Here is a 20,315-nt window from a genome sequence, read left to right as displayed (position 1 = left end):
GAGCCACCTCCTCCTCCCCGCAGAGCTGTATGATCAGTGCCACCACCTCCTCCCCGCAGAGGTGTATGATCAGTGCCACCACCTCCTCCCCGCAGAGCTGTATGATCAGTGCCACCACCTCCTCCCCGCAGAGCTGTATGATCAGAGCCACCTCCTCCTCCCCGCAGAGCTGTATGATCAATGCCACCACCTCCTCCCTGCAGAGCTGTATGATCAGTGCCACCACCTCCTCCCCGCAGAGCTGTACGATCAGTGCCACCACCTCCTCCCCGCAGAGCTGTATGATCAGTGCCACCACCTCCTCCCCGCAGAGCTGTATGATCAGTGCCACCACCTCCTCCCCGCAGAGCTGTATGATCAGTGCCACCTCCTCCTCCCCGCAGAGCTGTATGATCAGAGCCACCACCTCCTCCCCGCAGAGCTGTATGATCAGAGCCACCACCTCCTCCCCGCAGAGCTGTATGATCAGAGCCACCACCTCCTCCCTGCAGAGCTGTATGATCAGAGAAATCACCTCCTCCCCGCAGAGCTGTATGATCAGTGCCACCACCTCCTCCCCGCAGAGCTGTATGATTAGTGCCACCACCTCCTCCCCGCAGAGCTGTATGATCAGTGCCACCACCTCCTCCCCGCAGAGCTGTATGATCAGTGCCACCACCTCCTCCCCGCAGAGCTGTATGATCAGTGCCACCTCCTCCTCCCCGCAGAGCTGCATGATCAGTGCCACCACCTCCTCCCCGCAGAGCTGTATGATCAGTGCCACCACCTCCTCCCCGCAGAGCTGTATGATCAGTGCCATCACCTCCTCCCCGCAGAGCTGTATGATCAGTGCCACCTCAACCTCCCCGCAGAGCTGTATGATCAGAGCCACCACCTCCTCCCTGCAGAGCTGTATGATCAGAGAAATCACCTCCTCCCCGCACAGCTGTATGATCAGTACCACCACCTCCTCCCCGCAGAGCTGTATGATCAGTGCCACCACCTCCTCCCCGCACAGCTGTATGATCAGTGCCACCACCTCCTCCCCGCAGAGCTGCATGATCAGAGCCACCACCTCCTCTCCGCAGAGCTGTATGATCAGAGCCACCACCTCCTCCCTGCAGAGCTGTATGATCAGAGAAATCACCTCTTCCCCGGAGAGCCGTATGATCAGTGCCACCACCTTCTCCCCGCAGAGCTGTATGATCAGAGCCACCACATTCTCCTCGCAGAGCTGTAGGATTAGAGCCATCACCTCCTCCCCGCAGAGCTGTATGATCAGTGCCACCACCCTCTCCCCGCAGAGCTGTATGATCAGAGCCACCACCTACTCCCCTCAGACCTGTATGATCAGAGCCATAACCTCCTCCTCCCTGCAGAGCTGTATGATCAGAGAAATCACCTCCTCCCCGGAGAGCTGTATGATCAGTGCCAACACCTTCTCCCCGCAGAGCTGTATGATCAGTGCCACCACCTCCTCCCTGCAGAGCTGTCTGATCAGAGAAATCACCTCCACCCCGCAGAGCTGTATGATCAGTGCCACCACCTTCTCCCCCGCAGAGCTGTATGATCAGTGCCACCACCTCCTCCCCGCAGAGCTGTATGATCAGAGCCACCACCTCCTCCCTGCAGAGCTGTATGATCAGAGAAATCACCTCCTCCCCGCACAGCTGTATGATCAGTGCCACCACCTCCTCCCCGCAGAGCTGTATGATCAGTGCCACCACCTCCTCCCCGCACAGCTGTATGATCAGTGCCACCACCTCCTCCCCGCAGAGCTGCATGATCAGAGCCACCACCTCCTCCCCGCAGAGCTGTATGATCAGAGCCACCACCTCCTCCCTGCAAAGCTGTATGATCAGAGAAATCACCTCCTCCCCGGAGAGCCGTATGATCAGTGCCACCACCTTCTCCCCGCAGAGCTGTATGATCAGAGCCACCACATTCTCCCCGCAGAGCTGTAGGATCAGAGCCATCACCTCCTCCCCGCAGAGCTGTATGATCAGTGCCACCACCATCTCCCCGCAGAGCTGTATGATCAGAGCCACCACCTACTCCCCTCAGACCTGTATGATCAGAGCCATAACCTCCTCCTCCCTGCAGAGCTGTATGATCAGAGAAATCACCTCCTCCCCGGAGAGCTGTATGATCAGTGCCAACACCTTCTCCCCGCAGAGCTGTATGATCAGTGCCACCACCTCCTCCCTGCAGAGCTGTATGATCAGTGCCACCACCTCCTCCCCGCAGAGCTGTACGATCAGTGCCACCACCTCCTCCCCGCAGAGCTGTATGATCAGTGCCACCACCTCCTCCCCGCAGAGCCGTATGATCAGTGCCACCACCTCCTCCCCGCAGAGCTGTATGATCAGAGCCACCACCTCCTCCCCGCAGAGCTGTATGATCAGAGCCACCTCCTCCTCCCCGCAGAGCTGTATGATCAGTGCCACCACCTCCTCCCCGCAGAGGTGTATGATCAGTGCCACCACCTCCTCCCCGCAGAGCTGTATGATCAGTGCCACCACCTCCTCCCCGCAGAGCTGTATGATCAGTGCCACCTCCTCCTCCCCGCAGAGCTGTATGATCAGAGCCACCACCTCCTCCCCGCAGAGCTGTATGATCAGAGCCACCACCTCCTCCCCGCAGAGCTGTATGATCAGAGCCACCACCTCCTCCCTGCAGAGCTGTATGATCAGAGAAATCACCTCCTCCCCGCAGAGCTGTATGATCAGTGCCACCACCCTCTCCCCGCAGAGCTGTATGATCAGTGCCACCTCCTCCTCCCCGCAGAGCTGTATGATCAGAGCCACCACCTCCTCCCCGCAGAGCTGTATGATCAGAGCCACCACCTCCTCCCTGCAGAGCTGTATGATCAGAGAAATCACCTCCTCCCCGCACAGCTGTATGATCAGTACCACCACCTCCTCCCCGCAGAGCTGTATGATCAGTGCCACCACCCTCTCCCCGCAGAGCTGTATGATCAGAGCCACCACCTCCTCCCTGCAGAGCTGTATGATCAGAGAAATCACCTCCTCCCCGCACAGCTGTATGATCAGTACCACCACCTCCTCCCCGCAGAGCTGTATGATCAGTGCCACCACCTCCTCCCCGCACAGCTGTATGATCAGTGCCACCACCTCCTCCCCGCAGAGCTGCATGATCAGAGCCACCACCTCCTCTCCGCAGAGCTGTATGATCAGAGCCACCACCTCCTCCCTGCAGAGCTGTATGATCAGAGAAATCACCTCTTCCCCGGAGAGCCGTATGATCAGTGCCACCACCTTCTCCCCGCAGAGCTGTATGATCAGAGCCACCACATTCTCCTCGCAGAGCTGTAGGATTAGAGCCATCACCTCCTCCCCGCAGAGCTGTATGATCAGTGCCACCACCCTCTCCCCGCAGAGCTGTATGATCAGAGCCACCACCTACTCCCCTCAGACCTGTATGATCAGAGCCATAACCTCCTCCTCCCTGCAGAGCTGTATGATCAGAGAAATCACCTCCTCCCCGGAGAGCTGTATGATCAGTGCCAACACCTTCTCCCCGCAGAGCTGTATGATCAGTGCCACCACCTCCTCCCTGCAGAGCTGTATGATCAGTGCCACCACCTCCTCCACGCAGAGCTGTACGATCAGTGCCACCACCTCCTCCCCGCAGAGCTGTATGATCAGTGCCACCACTTCCTCCCCGCAGAGCTGTATGATCAGTGCCACCACCTCCTCCCCGCAGAGCTGTATGATCAGTGCCACCACCTCCTCCCCGCAGAGCTGTATGATCAGTGCCACCTCCTCCTCCCCGCAGAGCTGTATGATCAGTGCCACCACCTCCTCCCCGCAGAGCTGTATCATCAGTGCCACCACCTACTCCTCCCTGCAGAGCTGTCTGATCAGAGAAATCACCTCCACCCCGCAGAGCTGTATGATCAGTGCCACCACCTTCTCCCCCGCAGAGCTGTATGATCAGTGCCACCACCTCCTCCCCGCAGAGCTGTATGATCAGAGCCACCACCTCCTCCCTGCAGAGCTGTATGATCAGAGAAATCACCTCCTCCCCGCACAGCTGTATGATCAGTGCCACCACCTCCTCCCCGCAGAGCTGTATGATCAGTGCCACCACCTCCTCCCCGCACAGCTGTATGATCAGTGCCACCACCTCCTCCCCGCAGAGCTGCATGATCAGAGCCACCACCTCCTCCCCGCAGAGCTGTATGATCAGAGCCACCACCTCCTCCCTGCAAAGCTGTATGATCAGAGAAATCACCTCCTCCCCGGAGAGCCGTATGATCAGTGCCACCACCTTCTCCCCGCAGAGCTGTATGATCAGAGCCACCACATTCTCCCCGCAGAGCTGTAGGATCAGAGCCATCACCTCCTCCCCGCAGAGCTGTATGATCAGTGCCACCACCATCTCCCCGCAGAGCTGTATGATCAGAGCCACCACCTACTCCCCTCAGACCTGTATGATCAGAGCCATAACCTCCTCCTCCCTGCAGAGCTGTATGATCAGAGAAATCACCTCCTCCCCGGAGAGCTGTATGATCAGTGCCAACACCTTCTCCCCGCAGAGCTGTATGATCAGTGCCACCACCTCCTCCCTGCAGAGCTGTATGATCAGTGCCACCACCTCCTCCCCGCAGAGCTGTACGATCAGTGCCACCACCTCCTCCCCGCAGAGCTGTATGATCAGTGCCACCACCTCCTCCCCGCAGAGCTGTATGATCAGTGCCACCACCTCCTCCCCGCAGAGCTGTATGATCAGTGCCACCACCTCCTCCCCGCAGAGCTGTATGATCAGTGCCACCTCCTCCTCCCCGCAGAGCTGTATGATCAGTGCCACCACCTCCTCCCCGCAGAGCTGTATGATCAGTGCCACCACCTCCTCCCCGCAGAGCTGTATGATCAGTGCCACCACCTCCTCCCCGCAGAGCTGTATGATCAGTGCCACCTCCTCCTCCCCGCAGAGCTGTATGATCAGAGCCACCACCTCCTCCCTGCAGAGCTGTATGATCAGATAAATCACCTCCTCCCCGCACAGCTGTATGATCAGTACCACCACCTCCTCCCCGCAGAGCTGTATGATCAGAGCCACCACCTCCTCCCCGCAGAGCTGTATGATCAGTGTCACCACCTCCTCCCCGCACAGCTGTATGATCAGTGCCACCACCTCCTCCCCGCAGAGCTGCATGATCAGAGCCACCACCTCCTCCCCGCAGAGCTGTATGATCAGAGCCACCACCTCCTCCCCGCAGAGCTGTATGATCAGTGCCACCACCTCCTCCCCGCAGAGCTGTATCATCAGTGCCACCACCTACTCCTCCCTGCAGAGCTGTATGATCAGAGAAATCACCTCCACCCCGCAGAGCTGTATGATCAGTGCCACCACCTCCTCCCCGCAGAGCTGTATCATCAGTGCCACCACCTACTCCTCCCTGCAGAGCTGTATGATCAGAGAAATCACCTCCACCCCGCAGAGCTGTATGATCAGTGCCACCACCTTCTCCCCCGCAGAGCTGTATGATCAGAGCCACCACTTCCTCCCAGCAGAGCTGTATAATCAGTGCCACCACCTCCACCCCGCAGAGCTGTATGATCAGAGAAATCACCTCCACCCCGCAGAGCTGTATGATCAGAGCCACCACCTCCTCCCCGCAGAGCTGTATGATCAGAGCCACCACCCTCTCCCCGCAGAGCTGTATAATCAGTGCCACCACCTCCTCCCCGCAGAGCTGTATGATCAGTGCCACCACCTCCTCCCCGCAGAGCTGTATGATCAGTGCCACCACCTCCTCCCCGCAGAGCTGTATGATCAGTGCCACCTCCTTCTCCCCGCAGAGCTGTATGATCAGAGAAATCACCTCCACCCCGCAGAGCTGTATGATCAGTGCCACCACCTCCTCCCCGCAGAGCTGTATCATCAGTGCCACCACCTACTCCTCCCTGCAGAGCTGTATGATCAGAGAAATCACCTCCACCCCGCAGAGCTGTATGATCAGTGCCACCACCTTCTCCCCCGCAGAGCTGTATGATCAGTGCCACCACCTCCTCCCCGCAGAGCTGTATGATCAGTGCCACCTCCTCCTCCCCGCAGAGCTGTATGATCAGAGCCACCTCCTCCTCCCCGCAGAGCTGTATGATCAGTGCCACCACCTCCTCCCCGCAGAGCTGTATGATCAGTGCCACCACCTCCTCCCCGCAGAGCTGTATGATCAGTGCCAACACCTCCTCCCCGCAGAGCTGTATGATCAGTGCCACCTCCTCCTCCCCGCAGAGCTGTATGATCAGAGCCACCACCTCCTCCCCGCAGAGCTGTATGATCAGTGCCAACACCTTCTCCCCGCAGAGCTGTATGATCAGTGCCACCACCTCCTCCCCGCAGAGCTGTATGATCAGTGCCACCTCCTCCTCCCCGCAGAGCTGTATGATCAGAGCCACCACCTCCTCCCCGGAGAGCTGTATGATCAGTGCCAACACCTTCTCCCCGCAGAGCTGTATGATCAGTGCCACCACCTCCTCCCTGCAGAGCTGTATGATCAGTGCCACCACCTCCTCCCCGCAGAGCTGTACGATCAGTGCCACCACCTCCTCCCCGCAGAGCTGTATGATCAGTGCCACCACCTCCTCCCCGCAGAGCTGTATGATCAGTGCCACCACCTCCTCCCCGCAGAGCTGTATGATCAGTGCCACCACCTCCTCCCCGCAGAGCTGTATGATCAGTGCCACCTCCTCCTCCCCGCAGAGCTGTATGATCAGTGCCACCACCTCCTCCCCGCAGAGCTGTATGATCAGTGCCACCACCTCCTCCCCGCAGAGCTGTATGATCAGTGCCACCACCTCCTCCCCGCAGAGCTGTATGATCAGTGCCACCTCCTCCTCCCCGCAGAGCTGTATGATCAGAGCCACCACCTCCTCCCTGCAGAGCTGTATGATCAGAGAAATCATCTCCTCCCCGCACAGCTGTATGATCAGTACCACCACCTCCTCCCCGCAGAGCTGTATGATCAGAGCCACCACCTCCTCCCCGCAGAGCTGTATGATCAGTGTCACCACCTCCTCCCCGCACAGCTGTATGATCAGTGCCACCACCTCCTCCCCGCAGAGCTGCATGATCAGAGCCACCACCTCCTCCCCGCAGAGCTGTATGATCAGAGCCACCACCTCCTCCCCGCAGAGCTGTATGATCAGTGCCACCACCTCCTCCCCGCAGAGCTGTATCATCAGTGCCACCACCTACTCCTCCCTGCAGAGCTGTATGATCAGAGAAATCACCTCCACCCCGCAGAGCTGTATGATCAGTGCCACCACCTCCTCCCCGCAGAGCTGTATCATCAGTGCCACCACCTACTCCTCCCTGCAGAGCTGTATGATCAGAGAAATCACCTCCACCCCGCAGAGCTGTATGATCAGTGCCACCACCTTCTCCCCCGCAGAGCTGTATGATCAGAGCCACCACTTCCTCCCCGCAGAGCTGTATAATCAGTGCCACCACCTCCACCCCGCAGAGCTGTATGATCAGAGAAATCACCTCCACCCCGCAGAGCTGTATGATCAGAGCCACCACCTCCTCCCCGCAGAGCTGTATGATCAGAGCCACCACCCTCTCCCCGCAGAGCTGTATAATCAGTGCCACCACCTCCTCCCCGCAGAGCTGTATGATCAGTGCCACCACCTCCTCCCCGCAGAGCTGTATGATCAGTGCCACCACCTCCTCCCCGCAGAGCTGTATGATCAGTGCCACCTCCTTCTCCCCGCAGAGCTGTATGATCAGAGAAATCACCTCCACCCCGCAGAGCTGTATGATCAGTGCCACCACCTCCTCCCCGCAGAGCTGTATCATCAGTGCCACCACCTACTCCTCCCTGCAGAGCTGTATGATCAGAGAAATCACCTCCACCCCGCAGAGCTGTATGATCAGTGCCACCACCTTCTCCCCCGCAGAGCTGTATGATCAGTGCCACCACCTCCTCCCCGCAGAGCTGTATGATCAGTGCCACCTCCTCCTCCCCGCAGAGCTGTATGATCAGAGCCACCTCCTCCTCCCCGCAGAGCTGTATGATCAGTGCCACCACCTCCTCCCCGCAGAGCTGTATGATCAGTGCCACCACCTCCTCCCCGCAGAGCTGTATGATCAGTGCCACCACCTCCTCCCCGCAGAGCTGTATGATCAGTGCCACCTCCTCCTCCCCGCAGAGCTGTATGATCAGAGCCACCACCTCCTCCCCGCAGAGCTGTATGATCAGAGCCACCACCTCCTCCCTGCAGAGCTGTATTATCAGAGAAATCACCTCCTCCCCGCACAGCTGTATGATCAGTACCACCACCTCCTCCCCGCAGAGCAGTATGATCAGAGCCACCACCTCCTCCCCGCAGAGCTGTATGATCAGTGCCACCACCTCCTCCCCGCAGAGCTGTATGATCAGTGCCACCTCCTCCTCCCCGCAGAGAAGTATGATCAGAGAAATCACCTCCACCCCGCAGAGCTGTATGATCAGTGCCACCACCTCCTCCCCGCAGAGCTGTATCATCAGTGCCACCACCTACTCCTCCCTGCAGAGCTGTATGATCAGAGAAATCACCTCCACCCCGCAGAGCTGTATGATCAGTGCCACCACCTTCTCCCCCGCAGAGCTGTATGATCAGAGCCACCACTTCCTCCCCGCAGAGCTGTATAATCAGTGCCACCACCTCCACCCCGCAGAGCTGTATGATCAGAGAAATCACCTCCACCCCGCAGAGCTGTATGATCAGAGCCACCACCTCCTCCCCGCAGAGCTGTATGATCAGAGCCACCACCCTCTCCCCGCAGAGCTGTATAATCAGTGCCACCACCTCCTCCCCGCAGAGCTGTATGATCAGTGCCACCACCTCCTCCCCGCAGAGCTGTATGATCAGTGCCACCACCTCCTCCCCGCAGAGCTGTATGATCAGTGCCACCTCCTCCTCCCCGCAGAGCTGTATGATCAGAGCCACCTCCTCCTCCCCGCAGAGCTGTATGATCAGTGCCACCACCTCCTCCCCGCAGAGCTGTATGATCAGTGCCACCACCTCCTCCCCGCAGAGCTGTATGATCAGTGCCACCACCTCCTCCCCGCAGAGCTGTATGATCAGTGCCACCTCCTCCTCCCCGCAGAGCTGTATGATCAGAGCCACCACCTCCTCCCCGCAGAGCTGTATGATCAGAGCCACCACATCCTCCCTGCAGAGCTGTATGATCAGAGAAATCACCTCCTCCCCGCACAGCTGTATGATCAGTACCACCACCTCCTCCCCGCAGAGCTGTATGATCAGAGCCACCACCTCCTCCCCGCAGAGCTGTATGATCAGTGCCACCACCTCCTCCCTGCAGAGCTGTATGATCAGAGAAATCACATCCTCCCCGCAGAGCTGTATGATCAGTGCCACCACCTCCTCCCCGCAGAGCTGTATGATCAGTGCCACCACCTCCTCCCCGCAGAGCTGTATGATCAGTGCCACCACCTCCTCCCCGCAGAGCTGTATGATCAGTGCCACCACCTCCTCCCTGCAGAGCTGTATGATCAGAGAAATCACCTCCTCCCCGCACAGCTGTATGATCAGTACCACCACCTCCTCCCTGCAGAGCTGTATGATCAGAGAAATCACCTCCTCCCCGCACAGCTGTATGATCAGTACCACCACCTCCTCCCCGCAGAGCTGTATGATCAGTGCCACCACCTCCTCCCCGCACAGCTGTATGATCAGTGCCACCACCTCCTCCCCGCAGAGCTGCATGATCAGAGCCACCACCTCCTCTCCGCAGAGCTGTATGATCAGAGCCACCACCTCCTCCCTGCAGAGCTGTATGATCAGAGAAATCACCTCCTCCCCGGAGAGCCGTATGATCAGTGCCACCACCTTCTCCCCGCAGAGCTGTATGATCAGAGCCACCACATTCTCCCCGCAGAGCTGTAGGATCAGAGCCATCACCTCCTCCCCGCAGAGCTGTATGATCAGTGCCACCACCCTCTCCCCGCAGAGCTGTATGATCAGAGCCACCACCTACTCCCCTCAGACCTGTATGATCAGAGCCATAACCTCATCCTCCCTGCAGAGCTGTATGATCAGATAAATCACCTCCTCCCCGGAGAGCTGTATGATCAGTGCCAACACCTCCTCCCCGCAGAGCTGTATGATCAGTGCCACCACCTCCTCCCCGCAGAGCTGTATGATCAGTGCCACCACCTCCTCCCCGCAGAGCTGTATGATCAGTGCCACCTCCTCCTCCCCGCAGAGCTGTATGATCAGTGCCACCACCTCCTCCTCGCAGAGCTGTATCATCAGTGCCACCACCTACTCCTCCCTGCAGAGCTGTATGATCAGAGAAATCACCTCCACCCCGCAGAGCTGTATGATCAGTGCCACCACCTTCTCCCCCGCAGAGCTGTATGATCAGTGCCACCACCTCCTCCCCGCAGAGCTGTATGATCAGAGCCACCACCTCCTCCCTGCAGAGCTGTATGATCAGAGAAATCACCTCCTCCCCGCAGAGCTGTATGATCAGTGCCACCTCCTCCTCCCCGCAGAGCTGTATGATCAGTGCCACCACCTCCTCCCCGCAGAGCTGTATGATCAGTGCCACCATCTCCTCCCCGCAGAGCTGTATGATCAGTGCCACCACCTCCTCCCTGCAGAGCTGTATGATCAGAGAAATCACCTCCTCCCCGCACAGCTGTATGATAAGTACCACCACCTCCTCCCTGCAGAGCTGTATGATCAGAGAAATCACCTCCTCCCCGCACAGCTGTATGATCAGTACCACCACCTCCTCCCCGCAGAGCTGTATGATCAGTGCCACCACCTCCTCCCCGCACAGCTGTATGATCAGTGCCACCACCTCCTCCCCGCACAGCTGTATGATCAGTGCCACCACCTCCTCCCCGCACAGCTGTATGATCAGTGCCACCACCTCCTCCCCGCAGAGCTGCATGATCAGAGCCACCTCCTCCTCCCCGCAGAGCTGTATGATCAGAGCCACCACCTCCTCCCTGCAGAGCTGTATGATCAGAGAAATCACCTCCTCTCCGGAGAGCCGTATGATCAGTGCCACCACCTTCTCCCCGCAGAGCTGTATGATCAGAGCCACCACATTCTCCCCGCAGAGCTGTAGGATCAGTGCCACCACCTCCTCCCTGCAGAGCTGTAGGATCAGTGCCACCACCTCCTCCCCGCAGAGCTGTACGATCAGTGCCACCACCTCCTCCCCGCAGAGCTGTATGATCAGTGCCACCACCTCCTCCCCGCAGAGCTGTATGATCAGTGCCACCACCTCCTCCCCGCAGAGCTGTATGGTCAGTGCCACCACCTCCTCCCCGCAGAGCTGTATGATCAGTGCCACCACCTCCTCCCCGCAGAGCTGTATGATCAGTGCCACCTCCTCCTCCCCGCAGAGCTGTATGATCAGTGCCACCACCTCCTCCCCGCAGAGCTGTATGATCAGTGACACCACCTCCTCCCCGCAGAGCTGTATGATCAGTGCCATCACCTCCTCCCCGCAGAGCTGTATGATCAGTGCCACCTCCTCCTCCCCGCAGAGCTGTATGATCAGAGCCACCACCTCCTCCCTGCAGAGCTGTATGATCAGAGAAATCACCTCCTCCCCGCACAGCTGTATGATCAGTACCACCACCTCCTCCCCGCAGAGCTGTATGATCAGAGCCACCACCTCCTCCCCGCAGAGCTGTATGATCAGTGCCACCACCTCCTCCCCGCAGAGCTGCATGATCAGAGCCACCACCTCCTCCCCGCAGAGCTGTATGATCAGAGCCACCACCTCCTCCCCGCAGAGCTGTATGATCAGTGCCACCACCTCCTCCCCGCAGAGCTGTATCATCAGTGCCACCACCTACTCCTCCCTGCAGAGCTGTATGATCAGAGAAATCACCTCCACCCCGCAGAGCTGTATGATCAGTGCCACCACCTTCTCCCCCGCAGAGCTGTATGATCAGTGCCACCACCTCCTCCCCGCAGAGCTATATGATCAGTGCCACCTCCTCCTCCCCGCAGAGCTGTATGATCAGAGCCACCACCTCCTCCCTGCAGAGCTGTATGATCAGAGAAATCACCTCCTCCCCGCACAGCTGTATGATCAGTGCCACCACCTCCTCCCCGCAGAGCTGTATGATCAGTGCCACCACCTCCTCCCCGCACAGCTGTATGTTCAGTGCCACCACCTCCTCCCCGCAGAGCTGCATGATCAGAGCCACCACCTCTTCCCCGCAGAGCTGTATGATCAGAGCCACCACCTCCTCCCTGCAGAGCTGTATGATCAGAGAAATCACCTCCTCCCCGGAGAGCCGTATGATCAGTGCCACCACCTTCTCCCCGCAGAGCTGTATGATCAGAGCCACCACATTCTCCCCGCAGAGCTGTAGGATCAGAGCCATCAAGTCCTCCCCGCAGAGCTGTATGATCAGTCCCACCACCCTCTCCCCGCAGAGCTGTATGATCAGAGCCACCACCTACTCCCCTCAGACCTGTATGATCAGAGCCATAACCTCCTCCTCCCTGCAGAGCTGTATGATCAGAGAAATCACCTCCTCCCCGGAGAGCTGTATGATCAGTGCCAACACCTTCTCCCCGCAGAGCTGTATGATCAGTGCCACCACCTCCTCCCTGCAGAGCTGTATGATCAGTGCCACCACCTCCTCCCCGCAGAGCTGTACGATCAGTGCCACCACCTCCTCCCCGCAGAGCTGTATGATCAGTGCCACCACCTCCTCCCCGCAGAGCTGTATGATCAGTGCCACCACCTCCTCCCCGCAGAGCTGTATGATCAGTGCCACCACCTCCTCCCCGCAGAGCTGTATGATCAGTGCCACCTCCTCCTCCCCGCAGAGCTGTATGATCAGTGCCACCACCTCCTCCCCGCAGAGCTGTATGATCAGTGCCACCACCTCCTCCCCGCAGAGCTGTATGATCAGTGCCACCACCTCCTCCCCGCAGAGCTGTATGATCAGTGCCACCTCCTCCTCCCCGCAGAGCTGTATGATCAGAGCCACCACCTCCTCCCTGCAGAGCTGTATGATCAGAGAAATCACATCCTCCCCGCACAGCTGTATGATCAGTACCACCACCTCCTCCCCGCAGAGCTGTATGATCAGAGCCACCACCTCCTCCCCGCAGAGCTGTATGATCAGAGCCACCACCTCCTCCCCGCAGAGCTGTATGATCAGAGCCACCTCCTCCTCCCCGCAGAGCTGTATGATCAGTGCCACCACCTCCTCCCCGCAGAGCTGTATGATAAGTGCCACCACCTCCTCCCCGCAGAGCTGTATGATCAGTGCCACCACCTCCTCCCCGCAGAGCTGTATGATCAGTGCCACCTCCTCCTCCCCGCAGAGCTGTATGATCAGAGCCACCACCTCCTCCCCGCAGAGCTGTATGATCAGAGCCACCACCTCCTCCCTGCAGAGCTGTATGATCAGAGAAATCACCTCCTCCCCGCACAGCTGTATGATCAGTACCACCACCTCCTCCCCGCAGAGCTGTATGATCAGAGCCACCACCTCCTCCCCGCAGAGCTGTATGATCAGAGCCACCACCTCCTCCCTGCAGAGCTGTATGATCAGAGAAATCACCTCCTCCCCGCAGAGCTGTATGATCAGTGCCACCACCTCCTCCCCGCAGAGCTGTATGATCAGTGCCACCACCTCCTCCCCGCAGAGCTGTATGATCAGTGCCACCACCTCCTCCCCGCAGCGCTGTATGATCAGTGCCACCACCTCCTCCCCGCAGAGCTGTATGATCAGTGCCACCTCCTCCTCCCCGCAGAGCTGCATGATCAGTGCCACCACCTCCTCCCCGCAGAGCTGTATGATCAGTGCCACCACCTCCTCCCCGCAGAGCTGTATGATCAGTGCCATCACCTCCTCCCCGCAGAGCTGTATGATCAGTGCCACCTCAACCTCCCCGCAGAGCTGTATGATCAGAGCCACCACCTCCTCCCTGCAGAGCTGTATGATCAGAGAAATCACCTCCTCCCCGCACAGCTGTATGATCAGTACCACCACCTCCTCCCCGCAGAGCTGTATCATCAGTGCCACCACCTACTCCTCCCTGCAGAGCTGTCTGATCAGAGAAATCACCTCCACCCCGCAGAGCTGTATGATCAGTGCCACCACCTTCTCCCCCGCAGAGCTGTATGATCAGTGCCACCACCTCCTCCCCGCAGAGCTGTATGATCAGAGCCACCACCTCCTCCCTGCAGAGCTGTATGATCAGAGAAATCACCTCCTCCCCGCACAGCTGTATGATCAGTGCCACCACCTCCTCCCCGCAGAGCTGTATGATCAGTGCCACCACCTCCTCCCCGCACAGCTGTATGATCAGTGCCACCACCTCCTCCCCGCAGAGCTGCATGATCAGAGCCACCACCTCCTCCCCGCAGAGCTGTATGATCAGAGCCACCACCTCCTCCCTGCAGAGCTGTATGATCAGAGAAATCACCTCCTCCCCGGAGAGCCGTATGATCAGTGCCACCACCTTCTCCCCGCAGAGCTGTATGATCAGAGCCACCACATTCTCCCCGCAGAGCTGTAGGATCAGAGCCATCACCTCCTCCCCGCAGAGCTGTATGATCAGTGCCACCACCCTCTCCCCGCAGAGCTGTATGATCAGAGCCACCACCTACTCCCCTCAGACCTGTATGATCAGAGCCATAACCTCCTCCTCCCTGCAGAGCTGTATGATCAGAGAAATCACCTCCTCCCCGCAGAGCTGTATGATCAGTGCCACCACCTCCTCCCCGCACAGCTGTATGATCAGTACCACCACCTCCTCCCCGCAGAGCTGTATGATCAGAGCCACCACATTCTCCCCGCAGAGCTGTAGGATCAGAGCCATCACCTCCTCCCCGCAGAGCTGTATGATCAGTGCCACCACCCTCTCCCCGCACAGCTGTATGATCAGTACCACCACCTCCTCCCCGCAGAGCTGTATGATCAGAGCCACCACCTCCTCCCCGCAGAGCTGTATGATCAGAGCCACCACCTCCTCCCTGCAGAGCTGTATGATCAGAGAAATCACCTCCTCCCCGCAGAGCTGTATGATCAGTGCCACCACCTCCTCCCCGCAGAGCTGTATGATCAGTGTCACCACCTCCTCCCTGCAGAGCTGTATGATCAGAGAAATCACCTCCTCCCCGCACAGCTGTATGATCAGTACCACCACCTCCTCCCTGCAGAGCTGTATGATCAGAGAAATCACCTCCTCCCCGCACAGCTGTATGATCAGAGCCACCACATTCTCCCCGCAGAGCTGTAGGATCAGAGCCATCACCTCCTCCCCGCAGAGCTGTATGATCAGTGCCACCACCCTCTCCCCGCAGAGCTGTATGATCAGAGCCACCACCTACTCCCCTCAGACCTGTATGATCAGAGCCATAACCTCATCCTCCCTGCAGAGCTGTATGATCAGAGAAATCACCTCCTCCCCGGAGAGCTGTATGATCAGTGCCAACACCTTCTCCCCGCAGAGCTGTATGATCAGTGCCACCACCTCCTCCCTGCAGAGCTGTATGATCAGTGCCACCACCTCCTCCCCGCAGAACTGTACGATCAGTGCCACCACCTCCTCCCCGCAGAGCTGTATGATCAGTGCCACCACCTCCTCCCCGCAGAGCTGTATGATCAGTGCCACCACCTCCTCCCCGCAGAGCTGTATGATCAGTGCCACCACCTCCTCCCCGCAGAGCTGTATGATCAGTGCCACCTCCTCCTCCCCGCAGAGCTGTATGATCAGTGCCACCACCTCCTCCCCGCAGAGCTGTATCATCAGTGCCACCCCCTACTCCTCCCTGCAGAGCTGTATGATCAGAGAAATCACCTCCACCCCGCAGAGCTGTATGATCAGTGCCACCACCTTCTCCCCCGCAGAGCTGTATGATCAGTGCCACCACCTCCTCCCCGCAGAGCTGTATGATCGGTTTTCCTACTTGTAATGTTTTTAATATAACTGATGCTGGGCGCAGTCTCAGGATGGGGGGTTTGTGTGATCTGACGATAATGTGGGAGCTGCACTGTACAGCGCTATACACGGCGACATTTCAACGCAGATACATCAGCTGCTCCAGCAGCGGCAAATGAGTGATCTGAGGACAGACGCATCACGAAAGAGGCGGGGACTTCAGGGGGCGGGGTTACTGGGCGGGAATAATAACAATGACTGGTCAAACATATCAACCCTTATTGGCCTCTTTTTTTCATGAAAGAACCAGTGGAGCGCAGGGGGCGTGTTTCCCGGAGACCAATGAGGACGCGCACCGGAGCATAAATACCCTGCTCCCGCCGCTCCTCTCATCACATCTGTGCCCGCCACGTCTATACGGAGCCATGGCAAGAACAAAGCAGACCGCTCGTAAATCCACCGGAGGGAAAGCTCCCCGCAAGCAGCTGGCCACAAAGGCCGCCAGGAAGAGCGCTCCCGCCACTGGTGGAGTGAAGAAGCCGCATCGTTACCGGCCAGGAACAGTCGCTCTCCGTGAGATCCGCCGCTATCAGAAATCCACCGAGCTGCTGATCCGTAAGCTTCCCTTCCAGCGCCTGGTGAGGGAGATCGCCCAGGACTTCAAGACCGATCTGCGTTTCCAGAGTTCGGCCGTCATGGCCCTGCAGGAGGCCAGCGAGGCTTATCTGGTGGGGTTGTTCGAGGACACCAACCTGTGCGCCATCCACGCCAAGAGGGTCACCATCATGCCCAAAGACATCCAGCTGGCCCGCCGGATCCGTGGGGAGAGAGCTTAGATCTGCCCCGGCTGCGACCACAACACAAAGGCTCTTTTCAGAGCCACCAAATCCTCCCACAAATGAGCCGAGTCCTGAACGGTCTCTCTTCTGCGCGTATTCTCCATATACGGAGCGCGGTCAGGAAAGGTAATAGCCGGCTGCTGTGTCCGATATTGTAGGTGATCAGCGATATTCCAGTTACCGCTCCGCGCATCCTTTATTCTCACCAAGTCCAAAAGTGCGACATCAATTACATGACTGACGTTTTATAAGGACAGGGTAAAGTGTGCGCTGTGCACAGCCCGGGTCTTTGGTGGTGGAGGCGCGGTTTCTGTACAGCGCAGACGTAAATGGGGTCCTAGTGCCGCCTCTGCAGTCTTGCGGCTTTAGGTTGTAATTATCATATATTTGAGTTTTCTCATCTTATCTGTGGCTGGTGCCGCCGGGGGTCTGGTTACATACAGCTCCCTGCTCTGCAGTGACCGGTAATGGCCACCAGTCGGGCACCACGTGTAATGATGAGTGACTGCCGGGGATCAGATGAGTTATCTGTAGATCAGTGTCCTTAAAATGTATTTTTTATTCTACTTTATAACAAGCTGTAAAATAACAACCGAAACTACAATGGAAGTAAAAATCAAAATAACCAACAGATCTAAGCGACGCTGAGATGAGAAGAATAGAGAAGCGGGAAAAGAAGAGCACAATAAGTGGAAAATTCAAAATCTCCAACCGTTCTGTGCTCAACCAATCAGACGAAAGGGAGGAGCTAGGAGCTAATTGCAAAATTTCTACTAGCAATCTCCCCCGGATACGCGTCGGAACAGGTGAATATGCATGGCTCACCCTCCCCCGTCATACTCACCCTCCTGGCAGCGTCTCTGCAAGTCCCTGCTTCTCCGATGGTCTCTGGTGCCGGCAACTTGTTCCTGTGTTCGTCATGGTACCGCTCATTAAAGTAATGAATATGCGCTCCACGCCTGTGGGAGTGGAGCCACGTATGTATTCATTACTTTGTTTAGTGGTCACGTGGTACCACTCATTACAGGAAGAGATGCAGGCGCCAGAGACTATCTGAGAAGCAGAGACCGCGCCAGTATGAGGTGAGTATGATGTGCCAGCCGCCGACCCCCTGGTACAATGACTCCAGTATAAGACGAGAGGGGCACTTTCAGCCTAAAAAAAATGGCTGCAAATCTCAGATTATACTCGAATGTATAAGGTAAATGCCTCTGGCACTATAGAGGGCGATGTAGTAAGGATTATTTTTCAGTTACACTGGTGTTTAACCCTCTTGCTGCCTGTACAGTTTTTACATTAAAGCAATGAATTAAAAAAAAACACCAACAAACTAATTTGTACTTTACAATTATGAGCAGGTTCCTGTAATTTTGCATTAAAGCATGATATTTTATATAAAAACAAATGCATAAAAATGTCTTTCTGGGTTGTAATTGGTACATGAGGTAACGGCATAAATGAAGTACCATCATCTGGTGATTAAATGATGGGAAATCTCTTCTAATTTCACTTGCTTCTTTCGTCCTTCCAAATTTCCATTTATGGAAGTTCTTCATCAGAAAATGAACAAATGTCTATCATTGCATTACGCTGAGGTTGGGACGCTCTGGGGGTATCACATCCACAGGAAGGATATAATGGAACTAGAGAGAGTACAAAGGAGGCCAACAAAATTAATAAAGGGAATGGGAGAACTACAATACCCAGATAGGTTAGCGAAATTAGGATTATTTAGTCTAGAAAAAAGACGGGGCGATCTAATAACCATGTATAAGTATATAAGGGGACAATACAAATATCTCGCTGAGGATCTGTTTATACCAAGGAAGGTGACGGGCACAAGGGGGCATTCTTTGCGTCTGGAAGAGAGAAGGTTTTTCCACCAACATAGAAGAGGATTCTTTACTGTTAGGGCAGTGAGAATCTGGAATTGCTTGCCTGAGGAGGTGGTGATGGCGAACTCAGTCGAGGGGTTCAAGAGAGGCCTGGATGTCTTCCTGGAGCAGAACAATATTGTATCATACAATTATTAGGTTCTGTAGAAGGACGTAGATCTGGGGATTTATTATGATGGAATATAGGCTGAACTGGAAGGACAAATGTATTTTTTCGGCCTTACTAACTATGTTACTATGTTACATTGTATAGGGGATAACTGTGGGTGCATCAAAGTGTGTGTGTGTGTGTGGGGGGGGGGGGACTTAGGGCATCATACTGTTTGGGGAGTTACTGGGGGTATTATACCCCCACACAGTAACTGTGGGGACATCCTGCTGTGTGGGTATCTTACTGTGTAGGAGGCATCATACTGTGTGGAGGGTAACTGGGGGCATCATCTGTTGTGGAAGATATGATCCACCATGATCTGGAACAGTAATGACAATATTTAGGATACCCTCAATCATAAGGGAAGGAAATTACACATAATAGAAGCTGGAAAGATAATTGCAGAAACTGAGCAATGAGCGGGAAAATCAAACTTCCCTACAGTTTAGTATTTAGCCAATCAGCAGAGAAAGGGAGGAGCTAATGTAGATTCTGTAAGCCCCGTCCCGGAAGTGCGTCATCTCTGCAGTTCTCTCTCTGGTCCATTCTCCCTCCATATAAAGGTGCAGTCCCTGAGGCTCAGGAATCAGTTTTTGCTCATTAACTGCAGAAAATGTCTGGTCGCGGCAAAGGAGGAAAAGGTCTCGGGAAGGGCGGCGCCAAACGGCACAGGAAGGTGCTCCGTGATAACATCCAGGGCATCACCAAGCCTGCCATCCGCCGTCTAGCTCGCAGAGGAGGCGTCAAGCGCATCTCCGGCCTCATCTATGAGGAGACTCGCGGTGTCCTGAAAGTCTTCCTGGAGAACGTGATCCGTGACGCCGTCACCTACACCGAGCACGCCAAGAGGAAGACCGTCACCGCCATGGACGTGGTGTACGCGCTCAAGCGCCAGGGCCGCACTCTCTACGGCTTCGGAGGTTAATTGTGTTCTCTTCTGTCTTCACAACCCAAAGGCTCTTTTCAGAGCCACCCACATCTTCTAAGTGAGAGGCTGCACCTGACTGCTAGGATCTCATTTCTCTGCTGTGGTGATGTCGCTGTAATGTTAGTAGAACACTCATCGGTGCCGAATTTACGCTCCGAATACTGAATAGTCGAAAACTACCATCGGCCAAATAATTGTGGGGAATGGTAATTCTGACCCTGATCCGCAGTTCGGTAACGTCCTCTGATGCCGTTTTTGGGCGGATGGTTCTGTCGCTGCTTTTGGTTGTGAGACCTATTTGCAAATCCTGTTTTGTACCCGACGGATTCCGTGTGTGTATGATCTGGGAGTAGGGTCTCTTTAACCATATTCCCACACATTCAGTTTCCGAAGGATATCCTGACGTGGAAAGGCTTATTGGAAGCAGATCTCTCTACAGCTCTAATCAGGGGGTGTTCCGGGCGGTTTCCAAATGTAGGTTAATATTCTGTCTAGACATTTAAGATCCTGTTCTTATTGGGCGCTGATTGATTAGTATCCGGCTCAGCGTCTCTGCAGGGCAAAATATCCCCTGTGCGGCTGCCTGTAGTACCGGCCTCAGCCTGGGAC

At 56.5% G+C, this 20,315-nt stretch overlaps 1 protein-coding gene across 1 annotated transcript; it reads left to right on the top strand.

The window, feature by feature from the left end:
* Window positions 1-16,288: 16,288 nt before the first annotated feature.
* Window positions 16,289-17,226, top strand: LOC138653664 (histone H3). Its single transcript, XM_069743268.1, has one exon. It carries the CDS (start codon window positions 16,319-16,321, stop codon window positions 16,727-16,729), a length of 411 nt encoding a protein of 136 aa, XP_069599369.1. The 5' UTR covers window positions 16,289-16,318; the 3' UTR covers window positions 16,730-17,226.
* Window positions 17,227-20,315: the final 3,089 nt, after the last annotated feature.

The sequence above is a fragment of the Ranitomeya imitator genome, unplaced genomic scaffold (genome assembly GCF_032444005.1).
Source record: "Ranitomeya imitator isolate aRanImi1 unplaced genomic scaffold, aRanImi1.pri SCAFFOLD_325, whole genome shotgun sequence".
Classification (NCBI taxonomy): Eukaryota; Metazoa; Chordata; class Amphibia; order Anura; family Dendrobatidae; genus Ranitomeya; species Ranitomeya imitator.
Note: the sequence above shows the minus strand (reverse complement) of the source record. Positions and strands in the feature narration are given on the sequence as shown.